This window comes from Sphaeramia orbicularis, chromosome 9 (assembly GCF_902148855.1).
Source record: "Sphaeramia orbicularis chromosome 9, fSphaOr1.1, whole genome shotgun sequence".
Taxonomy (NCBI): domain Eukaryota; kingdom Metazoa; phylum Chordata; class Actinopteri; order Kurtiformes; family Apogonidae; genus Sphaeramia; species Sphaeramia orbicularis.
In genome coordinates this window covers 35228596-35252343 of record NC_043965.1, presented here as the reverse complement: position 1 = coordinate 35252343, position 23748 = coordinate 35228596, and the positions used below count along the sequence as shown (strand labels likewise).

Below are 23748 nucleotides of genomic sequence, written 5' to 3'. Positions count from 1 at the left end.
CACTTCCAAGAAAAAATATACATTTCTGCAAACCACAGATATAAATAATGCCAACATTTATAACTCCAAAATGCTTTTCATGTTATCATTTCAAGATATATGTGAACTGCATCTACTGTATGATGTAGTATCTGTCAGATGATACATCCACAAGTAATTCAAGGACTGTTATGGTTAGGTTTGTGTACCACCAGATGTTTTCCAATGCCTGAACAAAGAAGGGTTAATATCTAAACCTAAAAAATTGTAGGAAAACAGATAGCTGACTCCAGTATCTGGTGTCAAATTCCTGCTTATTCAACACATTGTCATGTTCAAAATAGCATATATGAGCACTATATGCTGACATATAATATATAAGCTATGTTGTGCTAATAAGTTATGATGTGCTGCTTCAAACAGACAGTAATTGTAAGGTAGAGACCAAAAAAGCAAAAAAAAAAAAAAAAAAAAAAATAGAAAAAAGGGAAAAGGGTCAGAAAGAGGCTAAAGTAAGAGGCTAAAATAAGACTGAGGAAAAGAAACAAATATAAACACATTTGCTTTTGGGCTGCAATGAGATGCAAACACTTATCCCCTGTGTTTAAGTCTGCAAACTTTGTTGATTCATCAGATCCATCCCCATGTGCTTCCTCCTAAGGACTGTCCATATTTAAAGATTTCAGCTTCCTTTTGTCACTTTTTCTTTGGTTCATACTGTTGATCATAAAGGAGGAAGAGATCACAAAACAACTGTCAAAAGTACATAAATATGGGAAGCACTGGGATCCAGATCCACTCATTGCCATCACTGGGGCTTTTAGCGCTTTACCATCAGCCAATAAATATGAGAAAGTTTCTGTTTTGTTTGGTATGGTGATTGCTAAAAAGTTTACCCTGAGAGTGTGGAAGAAGAACTCAGTGCCCACATTTGACTTTTGGATGGGGGAACGGGCAAACACACTACATCTGGAAAGACTAAGGTATTAGAATGATGAAAGAGGCAAAGTGTGTGACCAGATTCAGTGAGGTGACTGATGTGAGTGACTGACCATGTTGTTTTCTGCATTACATACACTTTTCTTCCTTTTATTCAATATACGATTACTAATTTGTAGCATATTAATTTACTGTTGTCAGGACTGTGTTGCTGTAAATTCATTGATGTGCAGGAGGGGGGAGGGGCTGTTTTATGTTTATATTGAATGAATGAATGAATGAATGAATGAATTTATTTTTGGTTTTACATCAATCATTGTACTCAGTACATCAATCGTAATAAACATAAAAATCAAAAAAGGAATAGGCTAGAAGCAAAAGCTTATTTTCTTGCCTATCCTTTTCAACTAATACACTGCTTACATCAACTTAAATGTGTACAGCATCGAGCATTCACACCATAATAATAACAAATAAAAAAATTTTTAAAAAATCAACAACAAAAACACATCTACATCTCAATTCAGTATTTCTGAATAATTTAAACTTAAAGTGCTCTTCTTTTTTTAAACTATATTATTATATAATATTGTTTTTTGTAAAAATGGAAAAAATGAACAAATATATATTTTAAAAAGTACATAAATATTGATCTTTTTTATTTGTCTGCCCATTGCAGGCAAATTGCTAAAATGTGGATATGAAATGGATTTTTGGTTGCAAATGTTAAAATCATCCATATTTGTTATTTGCAGAAACATACAAATGCAACCTTTTTGCAGGCAACTTGGTTATAGATGAACTCATCTCTGGCTGCTGCAGTCCCACTAACCCCAGACCTTTTGTCCTTTTATAAGTCCCATTTTTGACGTTTTTCAACCTCCCGTGGTGTATTTCCACTACACAGACTAACACCTTCTGACCACAAGACACGACACATTGTGCATGTCAGTCTCTGCCTCCTCCTTCTGCCTCTACAGGAGAGGTTCAGTCATGAAAGCAAGCAGACAGCTGTCACCCACACTCTGAATAAAAGATTTTGCTCCAAGCAGACAGAGAATGAAGTCGTCTTTTTTTTTTTGGGGGTCACCATCCTCAGACACGTCTCTTGAGTCCTTGCAGTAGCAGGATGGCCCTAATGCTAATTCCTCAAGAAATGCCATGGATTTCTTAGTAGCTTCTAACAGGCCTTAAGGTGTGTCTTTATTCCTTATGATAGAACTCTCAATGTGAAGATGATGACTTTTGTCCTACAAACTGTGTTCAGACATTTGATGAGGATAATGTTGTCTGCGTTAGAAAGCAAAGGGAATTGTAGAAATTGAAAAATGTGAATCACTATCAAAAGAAAAAACATAACTGGTTATTTTTGCTGAAATTTCAGTTCATCAATTTAGGCCAGTGACATTTTAACCAAGTGTTTCTTTATTTACAAAGTGATGAAATGCTTTGCCACGTCTCCGGGTTGATTCTGAAGGCAATGACAAAGCAATCTAACAGAGTAATCACAGAGCATTGGTTGACAGATCAACTCGACACAATAAAAAATAGAAGTTAAATACAAAATGATGCAAGACAGCGATACATCTGTTTAGAGGAAATGTATAGAATTCTCCAAAATTGAGGTAGAAAAAGCACACACTGCTCAACTAACGACATTTGAAATGAGTTAATACAAGTCACCGAACAGTTCAGATGGGACTGTTGTCAGGAGGGAAATGACCTCATCCTGTTTCAAGGGGGAATGATAAATATTGTCAGTGAAGGCGAAAGAGTCTCAAGACCATGGCAACTCGTTTTCAATAAAGTTGTACTGTGTTCAGCACGTTCAGATTGCTGCATCGCCTATTTCAGTGACAGAATTATTTTTTAAAAAGTCATCAGCCAACTGTGGAATGAAACCAGTCAAAGAATATCAAGAGTGAAGTCCACAGTATCATGGTTCATAGTGAATTCCTACTGAATTCAAGTGTACAGTAAAGATTTGTTTTGGGTGAAACACCAAACTTTTCTGCCAAATGTCATTCACTATTCACTAAATCAAAATCTTTTATGAGTTATGTATACAGTGCCATGTTAGACAAATATGTTTCATGCAGACACTAACAAGCTACTTTCAATTTCTTTTATAACAACACTGATATTTCATGAATGGAAAGTGTTCCCTCCATGTTGTATTTTAACACCATTTTCCACCCACCCCTATTCACTTGGCATCAAACGGCACCACATTTTTTGAACATTTGTGATACTATGTGAGCTATTGCGTGAAAGGACTAAATTAAAAGAAATGAATAGAAATTAAAAGATACAAACAATACTTAATCCTGGCATATTACACCTTCAAGTGTTTGCCTTAAGTTTGAAGTTAATCTAAATTTCTTTAAATGCATATTAAAAGGATGTTCAGGAGAAATTGTACCACAGAACAAATGTTTTTCTTTATGAAACATCAAATTTGGTAATATACAGAAATCATTTTCCTTTCTGTTTCCTTTTGTTTCCTTTTCAAAACCCTAGGATGATTTATTGTGTTTGTATGTCATTTCCTTTGCCACTACATTATCCAGCCATAAATCCGGAGCCAGGATGGAACTGTGGCATATGCACAAAAGCAGTGTCGACTTGAATAGCCTATCAAGTACGCTCTATGATTTTTCCATCCCAAAATAGAATGACTGAGTCACACACACACTGAAGTGATCATGCTCCTCTGTGTCTTTGCAGAGGGGACAGTGAGCCACCAACAGTGACTCCCATTCTGTCAGTCTGTGTCTTATCTACAGGCCTGCTGTGTACATGTCACCCTTTTAAGCACCAAGTGTACAAGCTCACAGGATCCTCGAGTCAGTCTGAAACAATATATGATCCTAATTACACCTTGAGAGCCTCGTGGACACCTACAGCAGACAATCGGCGGTTGATGTTACGATAACGACAGCGAAGAAGGTCACGATACGTGGAGCGTAGGTCTCGGTTGAAGAAGGCGTAGATGAAGGGGTTCATTAGCGAGTTGGCATAACCCAACCAGAGCAGCGTACGCTCCAGCCAAATGGGTACACAGCTACACTCAACTCCACAGATAAAGGGCCTGGCAGTGGACAGGATGAAGAACGGCAGCCAGCACACAGCAAACACTCCCACAATCACTCCCAGTGTTGTGGCTGCTTTCTGCTCCCTCTTGAAGATGGAGATGTTTCTGCGCTCACGGTTCAACAGGCGAGACAAGGCAGCGCACTCCTCCGCCACACCGGGCGGTTTTAGGCCTTGCATACGAAGCGCCTCATTAGCCACTGTTTCGAGGCGCTCACGGCGCGAAAGGTCGGTGAAGCGGTGTTTGGCACCACTCTTGCGAGCTGCCCTGAAGATCTTGTAGTACATGACCAGCATTACCAGCATGGGGATGTAGAAGGCTACTGCTGTGGAATAGATGGTGTAGCCAAAGTCTTGGCTAATGAGGCACACACCGGCTGTGTGGACGTTTTTTGCCCAACCACAGAAAGGTGGCAGGGTAATGGATGCCGACACCAGCCACACTCCCACGATCATCTTTGCCATCAGCTGCCCATTTTGTCGAGCCGGGTAGGTGAGAGGCCGTGTGATCCCCAGATACCTGCAACGAGTACAAGACAAAAGATGAGCTATAAGCACAGGCCTAACTTTCAGGCGTTGTTTTTCCACCTGGAGCATTTCAAATGGACTTTGCACTAAACTGACTTTATATATAACACTGATAAAAATGATAATGATAATGATTAATAATCTACTAAAGCACAAGATGAGTTGGCTGTATTTATTAAGATGAAACTGTGGTTCAATGAGATTTAAACTCATCTCAAAGATAGACATCTGAATAAGAGCCCACTAGCTCTGTCATTGCTTGAAGTACCATTAGTTCTTTTTCTGTGACTTCAGCGAGTACAGAGGGAGCTATCAATCAAAGGGACAGCTCTGTGGTTACAAATAGCAGAGAAATAAAGATAAGTAAGGTGTGAAAGGCTTGCATTTGTGCAAAACTGGGAAAATAGCCACATCTTCACAAAATGATGAATATCTGCGTACATCTGTGTGTGTGTGTGTGTGTGTGTGTGTGTGCGCGTGCGTGCGTGCGTGTGTGCGTGTGTGTGTTTTGGCTCTATGCCCACAGCTTTCATCAGCATCAAATGCGTCATTGATGAAAGCTGTATATTTTGGACTCTTGGCTGTTTTTCTGGTTTCCACTGTATTGTTAATCACAAAGTAAAATAGCTTTAGGGAGCACTGGCCAATTCACCTCATTGTCCACTAGTGATGTTATCAGGACTGTGGAAATCAAATTGGGCTCAGTCGGCTTGGGTGGTAGTCCTCACTTTATCAGGGATTGCTTTAATGGAGACTTTCTACAAGTCATATGTTCAGTCTGACCATGTCAATTTGTCTCACATATTTCCTTTCATTTTCGTCTTTTATGGCTCACATATGTTATCAAATTGTGTAGAACCAGGAAATCTGCAGAAAGCTATTTGTATTAGCAATCATGGTTTGGATTTTTCACAAGCTACACAGTTACTATCCATCCACTGTCCATTTTGTTATACAATGTAGCCTATTATCAGCTAACACTGTGAAAATGGAAGTGGTATTGATCTGGATCTGATTCTCATGGAGAGGACACAAAAAGGCTACAACTGCACTGTAGTCTGCAGTTAAACATACCTGATTATGTTCCCCCATCCCACACATCTGACACAGATCTGATGTTTTCTAATCAGCCTAAAAAGCAACACACAGTCAGCTTTTTTCAGTTTGTAGCTGGGCCACATACACGGGCACCTGTTGCCTTGACAACGAGCAAAAGTCCATCATTTATCTTCGACAGGTGTCATTACTTTGTCGCCTGTGGCAGTTCAAGTGGACGGGTGCTGGCATCGAAGATGACACGATAGAGGAAGGGAAAGAAAACAAAACCACACTTGCAAAGCTGTATATTAAACTGTGACATTTGGTTTAGTTTAATAAAACCATCACTTCGTTCACCTTACTTAAAGTCAGGTGCTACACATAATTACCGTGTCCTTAAAGATCCCTTGGCTCAGGTTAGTTATGGTCACTGAATATTACATAACAACTTGTGTTTATTCAATGCCATCTCTTTGACCACTGCTCTGCCTCACTCACTTCCAGTTCTCTCTTAAAATGTACTTAAGCTTTACAGGAGGGACTGAGCACATCAAGGAGAGCAATGTTGAATACATACAAGACAAATCTTGAGATGGGTACACTCCATGCTGTGGGAATTCTCAGGAATACATAATGGATACCCAGTAATGCAACACTCTTCTCTTCATGCATTATTCAATAATAAGGGGGCTGCGGTTATTTGGGAGGTTATTTGTGAGTCTGTGGGAGGTAGAGACCAGGTCACCTCTCAACAACCCATTACTCATCTTCGACCTGTTTGAAGACAGCACTGTTTTCAGCTCTGCCAGCTCGGCTAAAACAGGACACATTTTAACACAACATTACACAGTTTCTTGCTTGTACTTTAGCTGGATGAATTGATGTCAACATCTATGGGACCTCCAGCTGCTTTTCTGTTGTTTGTTCTAACTATATTAAATTTAACCAACAACAGAGAGCAAGGAGCAGGATACTGAAAAATGAATAGGATATAAGGAAGGTGCAAAAAATGTTAAGATGGGCTTGTAGTACAGATCGTATTAAATGGAAGTTGAATGTGTGACTTTAAATCTTGCTCTAAAATGTAAGATGACCATCATAAATCATACATCATGAACAAAATGGAAAAGAAAAAATGTAATGTTACAAGTTCTTTTGCTTGAAGAATCTTTTATTTTAGCAGATCTAAGTTGTTATATTCTGATTTATAATTTTAACTGTATTTTGTATCCTTATTTGTACTGAACAGTCAGTGAAAGGTTTGATTTGTGTGTGTTGTGTGGTTAAAGATGAACTCACACCTGTCTGTGCTGAACTTAGAGAAAAGGTCAGATTCTATGCAAAAGACCTAATTTTACATCGTAATTGTGGTAAAGAGAGTGAGAGCAGAAAAACCAGATTATGAACTAAGGGGTTTTGTGGTCAGAAATGCTAGCCTAATTGTGGCAAGTGTTAAGCAAGATGCGCTTTCTGAAACTCTTTGTGGTTAAGTTATGCAGTTGGTTTGATTGACAGGTGTCCAGAGTGCTTGTTAAACTCACGTGAACTTTCAACATGTGTTTTCTTAGAATTAGTGCGGAGTAACTGATGTATGACTGACATGTTCTGCCCAGCAACTATCATTATCAATAACGTGTATGATGATATGACACTGAAAAATGGGAGTCTCCAAGAGTCACTAAAGACTGTAAAAAGTAATAAGGAACTCTTTTTTTCTCTTTCTTCCTCTGAGACGAATAGTGTGTTTGATGCTATACTAATTGATAACTGACTTCTTCTTTTTTGTAACTTTTTCTATTTTTGCCTGAAGCAATAAATCAAGCTTTCTTTAACTTTTTAAAACCTCAAACCTTCTTTTGGTGAATTCTTCATTTCTCCTGGTTTGGTCCTTCCATCCGAAACATAACTGGTGAGTTAATTTAAATTATGCGACCCCCATCTGGTACGCAGCCTAAATGGAGTAGTCCAGAGCCACAGTTGGTCAAAAAATCTCTAGAACATGCAGCTTTTTGTCCAGATAACCGGAGATTTAAAGTACCGAGGTGGTTTAAAGATAACGAAACTGGGGCAGTAGTTCATTAACCGAAATTAATTGTGGTTTTTGAGATTTACTGCTTGCTTCGTGTTTACAGGCTTACGCAATCAGGACTGTTCAAAATACACATAAATCATTTATAATAACATACAACCAAATCTGATTACAGGCGTACGTGCTGCTGCATAAATGTATATTCATGATTATTGATTTCAGAATTTCATGCAATTGATATACAAATAATCTGATGTGAGGTTGAAATTTAAATCTGATTTGACTGGATATGTGTAAAACAAATTCATTCTTTTAGCCATGAAATTATTCATCTTGCAAGAATGACAGAGCTGAGGTTTTCTATTTTGTAATAGTAAGCATTCGTCTTTCATGAGGCTCTACTATCTCACGAGTCATAACAAGGCAGTTGGAAATTGCAGACCCTCACCCCTTTAGATCACGGACATTGCACTCAGCCTGTGCTTGTTTGCTCATACAGAATCGTTAAAGCTACAACTCAATTGACTGAAAATTTGGCTTCATGCAAGAACCACTCATATGGATAAAACTGTTTTTGAAGGCCACAGGAGGTATTCATGAGGATTATATGGGTCAGTTATACAGTTTTCTTAAATTATGTGTGTTCACTGCTGTGACGGCCACAGCCACACATTGAGTAATAGAGTAAGATCTCTACAAACACTTACCACCTCAGTTTCATATCATTATTTCCATAACTTTGGTTAGCATCACATGGTCTGTTTAGTTGCATTCAATCATTCATTAACCCTTTCATGCATTAATTATGAGAACCTTAGTTAAGATTTTTTTCTTGAATGTTTTTATTCCTTCATAAGCATGAAAAACAAATGTGATCAAGTTTTGTTTTTTTTTCATGGAGTTACAAAAATGTCCGTGCATTTAATTTTTGAAGTAAAGAAACATGTTTAAAACCCAATATCAGAAAGTGATATGAAAACAATGAAATAAAATCTGATGTTTTCTCACATTTTAACATATTCTAATGCTGGGTTATTACTCTTTTCATGGAGATAATATGCAAAAAAAAAAAAAAAAAAAAACTTTTTTTTTAACAAATAACAATTGATTTACACTGAAACATGTTACTGCAGATCAGGTTTATCAAGAACAGCAAAGTTACAGTAATGGTATGAACTGCAGGGTATGGGATGATGTATAAGCATCCACTGTGTTGGCTGATGTGGAATTAAAACAAACAAAACCCATGAATATACGAGAGATCAGCTGTAGAATAACTGTCCACTGTAGTGACCACTATGCATGAAAGGGTTAAACATGCAGTTTAGTTAATTAGGCATTTGTTTATTTCAACCTTACATCGAGTTATATAGAGTGCACATATATGAACATTGTAGGGTGACCATTAAATTATTAGTTTGTTATGTTTTGTTATATTAATCCTTTGTTCTTTGGTTTGAGTTACTGGGTGTGGTGGAGTATCCTGTCCTAATGTGGCCAAGGGTGGAGCTCATCAGACCATACCATGTGCTGTGATTTCATAGGGGGATTTAGCTGTAACAATGCTTTAGTTGTATGTTTTGATGTCAAGGCTCAGGTTCACTTTTATTGTCATTACATGTAGTGTGTATGTCAGGGTAGAGACTGCGATCTGGTAGGATCGGCGATTCTACCAGTAGAGACTCCGATCGTAGTCTCTACCAGTAGAAACTCTGATCAGAGTCTCTACTGGTAGAAACTCCGATCCTGCCAGTAGAAACTCCGATCGGGTTAGGGTTAGGGTTAGGGTTAGGGTTAGGGTTAGGGTTAGGGTTAGGGTTAGGGTCAGAGATTCTGATCGGAGTTTCTACTGGTAGAGACTACGATCGGAGTCTCTACTGGTAGAATCGCCGATCCTACCAGATTGCAGTCTCTACCCTGACATGTACATGAAATGAAATCAGTACTCAGGTCCAGCAATGTACATGGTAAAAATCCTATAAAGTACTCCACCATACAAATACTGCATTAATAATAAGATAAGGGAGATTTATGTCAAGATTTTACACAATATATATACTACTAATGCGTATCTTTCTAAATGTCTAGATCTAGAAAATAAATGTAACTTGAGTAATACTGAGCCTGAAACTTTAATACACTTATTCTGTCAATGCAACCACTCTATTATCCTCTGCACTAAATTGAAAAGATATATATTGTGTAAAGTCAAACACCCCATTGTCATTGATTGTAAGTCTCTTATTATATGTTTTGTTCACCAAGAGAGCACCATTGAGTACATTGTTAACTTATTAATATTGTTTGGTAAATTCCATATTCATAAATGTAAAGTGTTGAAAATGACCTCCAGTTAACACAGACTCCTGACTGAATTTGAACAGTACATATGCAGGATTAAGCTTATAGACTACCCAAATGTGGTAAAACTGTCAAACTATATGAAAAACTTTTTACAGAGAACTAATGTCTAAGAATGCCTTTGTATTTGTTCGTATGTTAAGATTGTTGTAAGTTCTTGAGGCCTTGTCGATTGTATGTTTGATCTTTGTTAACCGGTAATCTTTGAAATAAAAGTTAAAAAAAAAAAAAAAAGCTTTAGTTGTATTTAGTTTTTTTTTTCCCCCTATTGTGTTAGTTGGTTTGGCCAAGCCATTATATATTTCCCCTGTTTTCTCATTGTGTTAGGTCAGTTTTGTCAGTTTGTTAAGCTCATCAGTTCATGTTCTCAGCCTTAGTTGCTATTATTTTGTGTAGGTTCTGTTATGTTGACCTCTTTTATATACTTAAATGTTAAAATTGGTAACCATTTTGAATATTTTTTGGGTAAATAGAAACCCAAATGTGAACCTTTAATCCTGTCTCCTGGTTGCTTTACTGCTTGGTCCCTAATAACTTCACTTTGCAGGTTTTTGGTCATAATATGGTGCCAGCCATGTCAGTAATACTACACTCCCCTTGTCTCTCTGCTAAATGGTGATAATATTCGCATATCCTGTCTTTGCAGGTAACTCAGTGGTCAGTTAATGAGGAGATGAAAATGACTGGCTGTTTCTTGTGAGTTTCTATTCTTTGTTTGTTTGTTTCATACCTTATTTAAACGCAGTTGGTTATCTAATTAATGATGACCGGCTATACATTTTTTCCCATCTGTGTCTTGGAACCCTCTACTGTATTACTTGAAACACTCATACAAGTGCATCTTAATAGAAAAAGTAAGATAAACTTCAGATATAGAAACAAATATGTTTTTGCATGAGGCCCATTGAGTGTAAAGACCAAATGTGAAGATACTCTGCTTAAAACTAAGGTCAGAAACATCCATCAAATATGACAGATTTGAAAATAAAAATATGATCTCAGTTGTGGATCATCTTCCACATCAGCAACAAAATCAAAATTGACAAATAAAGTCAACAATAGTTGCCTTCATTTCTGAGGAAATGACAACAAAGTAATGATGTGGCCCCCAACAATGAGGAATCCTGTAAAAGAAAAGGTGTTTCCCACGATGAGGGTAATTACCAATGAGTGACGGACAAAACAAAGCAGTTAGTCTTTCATTCTATCAGGATCCTCTTGTTTCATGTTTGTGCTAAGTGCTGTTTGTATTTTCATCTGTTTAAATGCTATGTACTGTATAATTTGTTGATGTATTTTTACGCCTCTGCACTGGCAACAGCTGTGGCCGGAGGCGTTGTGTTTTTTGGGTGTCTGTCTATCCCATCCTTATGAGCGCATTATCTTTCATCTTCTATCGCTTTGATTACATTTGGCACAATATTCAAGGATGACGTTATTAGGATTTGGTCAAAGGTTGATGTCACTGTGAACCTCAATAACTAATTTGGGCCATAAATCAAGAATTTATGAGTTGATTATGATAAAGTTGACATGAATGCTTGCCAAAATTAAAAAAAAAAAAAAAAAAAAAAGAAATTCCCTAAAGGTCAAAGGTCAGTTCCACTGTGACATTATGATGTCATGCGCAGAAACATTTTTCTAATCCTTATTCAACTCTGTAAGTGAAGATGTTTGTCATGTAACTCAGCATGTGAAATTATTCACAGAAATTCCTCTCAGAGTCTTTACTACATACTGTATATTCGAGGTTGCAATGATATTAAATTTTCATAGTGTGACAACCACCTCAGAAAATATCATGAGTTCATGGTATATAGTATTACTAAGTTAGGGATAACCCTTAACACCCTTACCCTAAAACTATTCCTGAAAGACATAGGAGCCAAAATCAGGAGGGAAAAAATGCCAGAATTTGGAAAGAGGCCATTTCCTGCTATACCACCTCTCAGTCAAAAACTCAAAAGACTATGCATAAATCTAGATGAACTGATGTAATTTCATGTCATTACGGAAAAATTAAGCCACTATTTCAAGCTTCCATATCATGACACAGACTATAGAAGTCCCAACTGACAAGATCTGATCAGCAACTGGTATTTACAGCTGTCAATCATATGTTTAACAGCCCTTACTATAGATAAAATCAGGGCATCATAGGGTAAAATTAGTTTAAAAAAAACACAAGCAATTATAGATGTAGGAGTCTCATGTTCTTTCATACCATGATGAAAAAACTATCAAGCACTGCAACTTTAAGGTTATGTGAAAAGTATCATTTCAAAAGACTGAAATTGTTCTTTTAATGGAAAGGTATTGCAAAAATCTTTTTCTGAAATAAGAACTAATAAGAAAAGTGCATGTCTCCTGTTTGACCAATAAAATTAAGAGTTGTGTATGTGGTTTAAGTTGACGAGTCAAACAGGCAATTGAAATAGAAAGAAGATGAAAGTGAAATTCTCTGGTCATTTGTTTCAATATAAGAAGGCACATCAGAAATTCTCCATATGAACTAAACATCTGTTCCTGCAGCCATCTTGTGTTTATCTGTCATGAAGACAGCTACAAATGCAGTAATATTTGCCAGCGGTACATTAATATGAAATATAATCAGTGTGGTGCATGATATTTAACCCATAAGAGCCAAACATCCACTGGTGACCAAAACCATATGTAAAATATTTAATAACTGTTGATCCACTAATCCTAATTAATACATGTAAATAATTGGTGTAAAATAAAGTTTGTCATCTTTTCATGGTCATTAGATATGATGATCAGATTCTGTTGGGTGTCTGTAAATTGGCTTAGAGTCTGGTTTTGACCAACTCTATATATAAAGTGTCATGAGATGACTTTTTTGTTGTGATCTGGTGCTATATAAATAAAATTTGATTGATTGAGTGATTTGATTGGTTTTCCCCTGTAAGTCACTTTGGAAAAAAGCGTCTGCCAAATGCATAAAAGAAAGAAAAGAAAAGACCCATTTGGATGTTCAGAGGCTCTGTAGTTACCGTGGAAACACCGTCATCTTCTGCAACATTGATTCACCAGTAAAAGCCATGGAGTTGGATCAATGACAGTGGATGGAGACACTGGGTTTATGTTAAATTCACCCTTTATCGGCCAAGTGACTATTTTGGTCGTTTCCACAAACGTAAAAATATGGGTCCAATCCCATGCCTCAGTGAGGACCAGAAGCAGTATACAGTGATTCATAGAGATTTTAAAGTAATTTTGAAGCTGTAAATAGGAAATACGAGTGTTTTTTGTCAGTTTATGACCTTATTACAGCTGTTTTATTGCATGTGTTTACTTTTAAGTACTGCTTGGATGTTTATGGCAAGAGGAGGGAGACTGTTGTCACAGCAACCGTCAAGGATGAAGTCCAATAACACACTAAGGTTGAACATTTCCATTTCAGAGCTCTTTTCAATGAGTGACCTATAAAAGGTTCATGGCACTGTTGCTAAAAAAGTCCCTTTTCATCATTTTTGTCTGTTTTTGATATAATAATCCTCAACTTTAATCTGATCTTTAATGAACATCAACATGATCAGTAAATTAAATGTAGGAAAATACAGGATTTACACTGAAAAAAATGCAAAATAAAGATGATATTACAATAAATGGTGAGAAATCACTTAAAGTTTAAATAGAGAGAACAATTCTTTAGGGGCATGGCACAAAAGTAGCACTGAGTCTGTATGGGTTAAGCCCACATGACACCACTCATCACAGAGGACGCACAATGTGAATAAAAAACAGTGACAACAGATTCTAATCACCTCCACAGGCAGTTTGGGTCAAAATGAGGAGTGCTGTTTTATATACGGTGTCTCCCTAGGATTTTGGATACATCCTTAGATGCTGCTGCCCTCAGGGATCATGCTGCCATAAACAGTGTGGCCACACTAATGGTGAAGTTCATTACTTCCACCGGAATTCCAGCTAGAGCCGAATAAAGTGAACTGTACTGAAACACTGTAAGCGGTCTGGTGTGTCCAGGGTCGTCAGTCATATCCTGGAGAACCTCTCAAACCTTTATGTCTGAGAATACACACAGTAAAATATTTACCAAGCTGCAGTTGGTTTGGGAAGCTGAGTGGTAAATTTAGAGCAAGTTCCTCTAAAAAAATCAGTAAAGGGTAAGAGGGGGAATCTGTCAAATTACATTTTTTCCTTCTGAAATTTTCCAATGGAGAATCCCCACTCATTAATCTCTCTAAGACATTTATATTTCAAGTGTCAGTGCATGTTAGGACAACCCAAGATAAGCCTGTGAAAGAGTGAAGTGTTGCCCATTTTAAAAGGACTATCCTTTTTTATACAGGCTATTTGTGTAAGTGAAGCGGGCACTGAGATGCAGAAGTCGCCTGAAATCAAACCACTTTTGTTGAAGAACTGTCTTGTTGAAGAAATGCAGTGTGCTTGCTTTTCATCCACAGTCAGTAGCGTGTTATTCAATGTTTTCATGCTTGGTTTGAGTTGTATGGAGTGAATTCAAGGGAAGGAAAACACCCAGTTCACTCTTCACTTCAGTCTTCTTGTTTTCTCACTGATTTTTTTTTTTTTTTTTTGTGTGTGTGTGTGTACTCTGCTCTATTAATAGATTTTAGCATTTGGGCAATCCCCAAATTCATGTCACTTGTCTATTTAGTAAAAATAAATAATAAACTAAGATCTCTAACGGTGTTCATTTCAAAAAGAGTATTAACATGAAGTACTTATTCTGAGATGCCCTACACTGACGAGCACTAAATCTGTCTGGTGAGGTTTGGGGATTTCTCCAACATCAGAACCAACCTCGGTCCTCAAGGAACGCTTCAGCTCCCCTTTCTATTTGACTGAATGTTTGAATCTTAGAGAAGACAGAAATTAAACTGCTGCTCTCTCTCACTGCACACTACATAACTTAAGCTTGGATATGTCATCCTACCCCCCCCCCCCCCAGAGCAGAAATCCCATCTGTTTCATGCTGCCTTCAGATCTAACTGTGGTTCAGTAACACTTTCACCTGTTTAAGCCACGTTTTGTTTTGTTTCTCTGACATGTGGTCAAGTTTAGGTTAGAATCACAGTGGAAAATAGCAGCAGAACATGTTTTTATCTCATTTAGACTCTTACATAAACCAAACTGAGTCATCTCTGGAGAGCTGTACTTCTTTGCTCAGATTTGTCTGTTACCTCCAGTCACAGGACTACCAGCTCAGGTCAGACTGGTGTCTATAGTCTGCCAATAGTTCCTCGTATTTATTTTAGTTTGTGTGTGGTTGAAGGTGCTTTGGAATTGCTACCTGAGACAAGACAGCTCACATAGGTCAGAATTTATTAGATTTTATCACAACTTATCAAGGTCTCTTTTTAATATACAACACTAGAATCTAACGTCAACGTGCAGGATTTTCAAGTACTGGTGTGAATATGTCAAAGTCATTGATAATGAATTTACATATGCTGTTTTATTTATTACATGTACACTTTTCCTCTTGTTGTATTGAGTCATGCAGTTATTATTAACTACCCTTCAATCACATTTAGATCATTCAAGCATTCAAGGCACATTAGTTCGTGCTTTACATACATATGCACACCTAATTGTTTTTGACAGATTAAAGGAAGGGATGTTACTCAGCTTTCTAAGACTGTGAAGGGAGATTTTGCTCAGTTCAGCATTTATAAAATTTATGAATTCTCTTTTATAAGTTGATGTTGCCGTAGGATTCTAAGAAAATATACAGGAGGAAGAATATCATCGCTCATCACTTAAAGCTACAGGAGCCGAAATTAAAAAGGATAAATTAAAAAACGATAAATAAAATGATAAATCTTCCCTCTGCAGCTCTCTCCTTTCGGTCCAAATCAAAGACTAGTATATATGACTTCACTTTGTTCATTGCTCTTATAGAAAAGTGAAGCTGCTGAATAGTAGATTCAAGTGGAGGTCACATCTGGGAGAGTATATCTATTTATTTAACCACACTACCTGTCTGGAAACATTTGTGATTAGCCTAAATCTGTGTCATGGGGTGATTTTTCTACAGGCAAGGCAAGGTAGATTTATTTGTATAACACAATTCATACACAGGGCAATTCACAGTGCTTTACAAAAATGGAAAAGAGACAAGTTACAATTAAAACATAATCAATAAAACATAAATAATAATCAATTAAAATAAAGTAAAAGAGAAGAGTGCAGATAGAGCCCTTTCAGTTGTTCTATGCACAGTTGAACAGAGCCGTTTTCAGCCTGGACTTAAACATTGTCACAGTAGAGGCCTGTCCACGTCATCAGGAAGGCTGTTCCAGAGTTTAGCTGCATAGAACTGAAATGCAGCTTCACCATGTTAAGTCCTGACTCTGGGCACTAGCAAAAGACCGGCCCCTGAGGTTCCCAGGGTCCCAGATGGTTCATATGGGACCAACATGTCCCAGATGTCCTTTGGTGTTAGACCATGGACAGACTTATAGACCAGCAGAGTTGTTTTAAAGTCTATTCCCTCAGCGACAGGAAGCCAGCGCAGAGATCTGAGCACAGGACTAATATGGTCGTACTTCCTGGTTCTAGTCAGGACCGGATATACTGCAGTGTCTTACAGCTTGTTTAGAGTCCAGTGAGAAGGGCATGACAGTAGTCTAACCGGCTAGAGATAAATGCACACTGGAAAAAAATCTAAATCTTACCAAATGTATTTTTCTCATTTCTTGTCAAATATCTCATCACACTTAAAATAAGACATAATCACCTAAAGAGTAACTTTTCAGTGAGATATAAGAATTTTTTTGCTTAATTCAAGCAAAAAATCTGCCAATGAAACAAGTGAAATTATCTTGGTAAGATTTCTTGAAATAAGATTTTTAAGATCTATTGTCTAAAAAATAAGTTCTTATATCTCACTGAAAAGTTACTCTTTAGGTGATTATGTCTTATCTTAAGTGTGATGAGATATTTGACTAGAAATGAGAAAAATACACTTGGTAAAACTGAGATTTTTGCAGTGCATGGATAAGTCTGTCTAAGTCTGGTTTAGACAACAAACCTCTGATTCTGGCAATGTTTTTGAGATGGTAAAAGGCTGATGATGTTATTTTTTTAAAGTAGCTGTTAAAGTTTAGGTATGAGTCCATCTACAGCCTGAAACCACAGGTAGGGAGTTTATGCAAAAGTGTCATGTCCTCTCAGACGACTTGGATTACAGTAAGCTGAAAGGTAATTATGTTTTACTTCCCGGTGACTCTACAATGCTATCATGTACTACCACTTTAAGTGTAGTCTGACTTTAGACAGAGAGCTGACCAACAGAGAAAGGCAAACCTTCAATGTTGTCTTATGTATTGTGTTATTTTTATTGGAATTTTATCTAGATGGGAGTTTTTAAAAGACATGTTAGAGATTTTTTGCGAATTAATGGTAAAGCAGTTCAAGGGGCATCTCAGTCAGGCCCCCAAAGAAAGACAAAACAAGCCCTGAAAGAAAAAAAATCACATAAAAAAAGAAGTCTTTATTACTTGAATTTCTTTTTAAGTCGAACAATCAAACTAATTTAAATTGATTTGGTCATGACATCATTATTAACATGCGATCTCCATCCAAGCAATAATAATAATAATCATCATCATCATCATCATCATAATAATACACCTGATTTTCATTCAAAAATTCAAAATGAAGATGACAATATTATTATGAATGGGGATAAATCATGTAGGAAAGGTTAAATGTTGATAAAAAAAAAAAAGTCATTTGAAGTTGCCACAAAGTAGTTCTGTGTCTTTAAGGGTTAAAGGATGAATAATTTTATTTGTTAGAGTTATAGTTGGGGTGCGAAAAGATTTATGTTTTACATTTATACATTATGCAATGTAGAACTAATGATTATGATGCCCTTTCTGCTGAGTGCTGCAACTGAAAAGAATGAAAAAGTGTTTGAAGTATTTTTCTGTGTTTAATTTAATGATCATATACATGTTCATTAAAGCTCAAAGTGAATTCAAATGATATATTAAAACAGAAAAAAAAAACTGAAGTGATTTTTTCATCAAAACATATCATTAACTGAACATTAAAACAAGCATCTACAACTACTGCCATTTGTCAAATTACATGAGTTTCACCGATGAATCAATGTTGCAGAAGATAACGGCATTTCATGTTCACTACAGAGCCTCTGAACATCCAAATGCGTCATATCTGATGGCAATGAAAAGCTGGGAAACTACATTTTACCTCAAATATTTACATGTATTGATAGGATTGTGGTTCAAAAGTTGTTAAACATTTTAGAGCAGTAGATGCTTTGGGTTTCCAGTGCTTCTTCAGGACTTAAACAGATGTCAACCATGCTTACCACTTTGACTAATCAAATAATCAAATACTTGTGTACATCCCTACATAAAATGCAGTATTTTGTTTTGCCACATGGGTGGACAGCATATTTCATTATGACATTATTTGACCAGATGTGCTAATCTTAACCATACTTACCATCATATGAAAAAAGAAAAAGTTCTAAAACTGTCTTCAAACTCAATTTCCAGACAAAATGCTCTTACAAAGCAGTTAATCATCCAAGAACCAGCAGCCTACAGAAATGACTTACTGTAAAACAATCTGTCATGTTGTTCATGATTCAACTACGTGTCTCATGTTCGAGTGCAAAATATATGACCATTTATATGACGGTGGCCTTCTGGAAAAAACATGGCAAGCTCCTGCTTTAGAGGTATGTCTCTCATAGAAAATATATATTATCCGCAACATGTTTCCGAACCAGAGAACAGCTGTGCCCATGAAAAATCCTACTTTCATCCCCTAAACAGATGTTATTTATCATGTATCAGGTAGCAATAGCAGGCTTTGTTATGATGATGTTTAAACTGTGTTGCAGTTATAAACTTGTCTAAATGGTGGGAATCAGCCTGTGTGCGCAAAGGACACACCTAGAAGTCACTCTTTTATTCCTGCAACACCTTTATTATGTCCTGTTTACTTCCTCTTAATTGTTGTAAAGCAGTGATGTGGAAATTTTAATGGCCTCCGGAATGCAGCACAACACCTGTCCCTATCAGTGGTTTACTGGCTCTCACAGCATAGAGATGATGGGCAGCTATTAGTGCCAGGGTGATGAATGGATTCCCCCTGGAACAGTCAGCGTGTCCATTGCTTGTCAGAGCAGGCTGTCCTTGAAAACAAAGTGAATTCCCTAAAGAAAAAGATCTACAGTATAGCTTATAGTAGAACAGTTACACAGATTAAAAATGTATGGGGAAACACAACCGAATCAGTGAAGGTTAGTAGTGACACCGCAGATGGTTACAGACAAGTAGCAACAGCGGTGTAGAGGAAGTAAGAGACATGTAAATTAAATAAGAAACTGAATTAAATTAGGCTACAATGACCCAAATGTTAATAGATTGTTATCTGTTGCTATCGTCTGGTATGAAACTAGTAGACTGGAAAGTGCAAAAGACAGTTGCAGCACATTCTGTTCCCTAAATTTACACGACCTCAAGGGAAAGACATCGATACTAGTAATTTTGTGAAAGAGTTTCAAACAATCAGTATTTACCCCCTGCAGTTGTTTGGTTGTATGACAAAGTGTATTTACAAAGGAATGCTCTGTGGACTTAAAGGGGCTTTAAAAAAAATACCTAAAATTATCATTGAAGTGTTTAGAATAAAGAGCTCTGAAGTTTTGCTGAAGACTGTGATTTATTGGATTCTACTGGATTTGGCTGTTATTTTCTTTGTAAGTTTTGTTCATTGCTGTTGGTAACTGGTAACATATTTACTGCTCTGATTGGACCATCTGATGCTGTTTTTAAAAGTGCTGGAGACTTTCATGACCAATTTTCATCAGATCTGTCAAACCTCAGTCATATCCTCAGTATCATGAATCTGTAAGTCTGGTCTGTCATTACTCACCTGAATTTCTTGCATTACGGTGAACAGTTTCTTAGTGCCATCCACCAGAAACAAACCATGTGTTTACAAACCGACCCGGGATGTCACTCGGGCATCTTCGGAATTTGTCGCGACATGCATTGTGGGAAACGGAGGTTCATGCAGCCACCTGACAGCGGCAGCGGCAGCATGACCATATGGTATTATATGGATGAAACAAACACGTGGAAACGGCTGGAGGAATATGCATAGAAGGAAGGGAGCTCCTGCCGTTTCCAATCGTGTCTGTTCCAACTGTCGCTGTCAGGTGGCTGCGCGAGCCTTTGCTTCCCACAATGCACGTCACGACAAAATTCTGAAGATGCCCGAGTTCCCTCTGTTTGTAAACAAATGGACTGTTTATGGTGAATGGCACTTCGAAATTATTCACTGTAATGCAAGAGATTCAGGTGAGTAATGACAGACAGACTTACAGATTCGTGATACTGAGATATGACTGAGGGTTGACAGATTTGATGAAAAATTGGTCACGAAAGTCTCCAGCACCTTTAAAAGTGCTATATGAATAAAGATTATTATTATTATTATTATTATTATTTATATTACTGAAAAATGTACCCGATGGGCCAGGGGTTTCAAATAACTGCCATGAGGCCAAAGCATCTGAAAGTGACAAAATGGGATGAGAACCACTACGAAATGTTTCAGTCTGTTTAATGGTCCACACATGCAGATACACAATAATAATTTGCATTCACAAGTACCTCTCCCAAGTGTAAAAAAAATAAATGCACCTTGTGCCCCATACTCAATGTAACAGTAGTATTTTTGATTGTTATCAGTGGTATTTTGTGTCTGTAAGGTACATACATGTTTACCATTTTGGCTTTTCTGTCATTTAGTTAAGACAGCATGTTGCAAATGTCCTATTTATTCGCTAATGCAGTGTTTTTCAACCTTGGGGTTGGGACCCCACGCGGGGTCACCTGGAATTCAAATGGGGGTTGCCTGAGATTTCTAGTAATTGATAAATTAAAAAGAAAAACTTACCAATAAAAAATGTATAGTAGAGTTGACAGAGACAATCCCAATACATAAAAGACCTGACAAAACTGTGAAGCTGAAACTGAAGCACTGTGGTACTGTTTATCTTTCAAATGTTCATTGTGGTCGGTTTCAGATGCTGCAGCTCTTTCATAATTCATAGTTTGAGTTATTGTTTGTTCAGTATTAATTGTCAGCCTTGTAAATCCAACCTGGACTGACTGTACATATACTGACCAAGGAAAATCAATCAATCAAATTTTATTTATATAGCGCCAAATCATAACAAAAGTTATCTCATGACACTTTACATATCAAGTTGGTCAAAACCAGATTCTAAGCCAACTTACAGAAACCCAACAGAATCCTCCAGGAGCAAACACTTCTGACTGTTAACAGTGGAGAGAAAAAACTTCCTTTTAACAGGCAGAAACCTCGAACAGACCCAGACTCCTGGAGGATGGCCATCTGCCTTGACCAGTTGGGGTTAGAGATAGAGGTAAAATAAAATTCTCACTGTGTGCAGTAATCTACACCTGGCTTTTCTGCCTCTGTCCATAATAATATATATTATATAGACTAAATGTCATCCAAAACTAACCTTGATTTGCAACATAGTATAGCAAACTATTACATGATCAAAAACAAATAAAAAAAAAAAAAAAAAGTCTCCATTTTGAATGTCTGGGTTGCCAGAAATTTTGATGTTAAAATGGGGTCACAAGCCAAAAAGGTTGGGAACCACTGCTCTAATGTCTGCTTATGGTCATTAAATAGCCTTAATCTGTGATAGTTAATTTAACACAGACATGAGGATACAGTTACAAATTACTGCATACAAACTGAACATAAACTGAATCCGAGCATATAATAGTATATTAACAGCAGATATGTTGTGCTGAGGTGCTGCAAAGTTGTGTGTGTGTGTATGCATAAATGCATTTACAGAAATCTCAATAAATAATGAACTGAAGAATGCAAAGCAAAATCAGTTATCACCCAGAACAATTGCTTTCAAATGCACTGTTTGATGATCTAATTAAATTATTTTAACCCATAAAGACCCAAGCAGCCATTGGTGACCAAAATCATCTACTGATCTAAAATGCTCTATAACTTTTGAACCACTAAACCTATCAATACAAGTAAATAATTGTGTAAAATACGGTTTGTCATCTTTTCATGGTCATCAGATATGACCCTTTGGACGTTCAGAGGCTCCGCAGTGAACATGGAAACATCATCATCTTCTAAAACGTTGATTCACCAGTAAAACCCATGGAGTTTGATCAATGACAGTGGATGGAGACACTTGGTTTATGTTCAGTTAATGATATCTTTTACTGAAAAAGTCACTTATTCTTTATTTTTTTTCTGTTTCTGATATAATAACCCTCAACTTTAATCTAACCTTTTATGAACATACATGATCAGCAAATTAAATATAAGAAAATACTAGATTTTCACTTCAAAATGCAAAATACAGAGGATAATATTATGATAAATGGTGAAAAATCACTTAAGAAAACTTAAATATGAAGAAAAAAAATATTTTGGAACTGCCACAAAAGTAGCACTGGGTCTTTATGGGTTAATGGAAGTAAGTAGTAACTATTTGCCAATTTTCAGAAACTTGCACACCACTGGACAATGGTGTTAAATCCCTCCAGCCTTACTGATCATATCAAACACTACAAGGATGAACAGCATCAGGTGATTTTACTCATATACACGCATATCATCCTGCACCCACTGACAGTTTAAACAGTGTCAAATAATGTTGTGAAACATTTATTGACTACACATGAATGACGCCACTCAGCTCCTCACTGTAAAAGTTTAAACGTCTTTATGATCAAATAATCATCAACATGAAACTTTAATTGTCAATGTTCAATAAATCAGAACAGAAAATATCCCCTTCTATGATCATACATTTTTATGGTACTGAATGTAAATTTTATCATATAATGGTAGATTTAAAATCAGTCTCTTCTGATGTTTTTTTTTTTATTTGTATCTGTGCTCAAGGTCAATCTCCTGTTGTGTTGTTATAGTGGTGTCCGACAATAAAAATAGAACAAAGATTTTGTATTTTGAGTGGGCAGTTGTTTTATTTATTGTTTTTTTTTTTAAATACAACCTATGAATTTCAAATTTTATCACAACCTTAAAATAACAACTTTGGAATAATACATTTGAGTCTTGCGTAGGTTTATTCAGGGATGTCAGTGATGTCCTTGTTTGCTAAAAACCCCCTCATTCTACTACAGGTCGCATTACAGATGCTGAAAACACCACCAACATTATTTATACACTACACCACTCTGCTACAAAACAGTAATGTATGTGCACTTCATTTTAAGATTGAGGGGGAAAACACTGCTATTCCCACCTCACACATTATTTAACATTGTTCTCTTCTCCTTTCAGCTCAATCCTTGGACTCCAGGTCCCACTAGACTCTGACAAACATCATCCTGTCGTGATCTTTCACTGATGCCTCGACTTCTTCATTCTGATAATGGCGGCCTCACGGGGCTGCTCTCAGTTCCGTCATTCCTTAAGATACTTTCAAAGCATATTCACGCATCTCTTGGTCTGTGATGCATGGAGCGTTAGTCAACCGATCATACACCTTATAGTCAACAGTGATACATCTGGCTCCATTTCTAGTAATGACTGCTCTTTCCTTATTTCTGTCTTTCCCAGCATTGTGTGGGAAGCCGGAGGTGTCTGCCAAATTCACTTCAATTTACTGTAATACTTCACAACATGAATATTTTATGACTAAAGATTAGAGCTGTGCAGGTAAATATTTAATTAAGTGTAGG

At 36.9% G+C, this 23748-nt stretch overlaps 1 protein-coding gene across 1 annotated transcript in view; it reads right to left on the bottom strand.

Annotated features, from left to right (window-relative positions):
* Positions 1–3050: 3050 nt before the first annotated feature.
* Positions 3051–23748, bottom strand: part of LOC115425325 (5-hydroxytryptamine receptor 7-like) — a 42848-nt gene continuing 22150 nt past the window's right edge. The window contains exon 2 of the mRNA XM_030142787.1: positions 3051–4531. Within this exon, the coding sequence (XP_029998647.1) occupies positions 3793–4531 (739 nt within the window). The 3' untranslated portion in view covers positions 3051–3792. The remainder of the gene's footprint in view (positions 4532–23748) is intronic.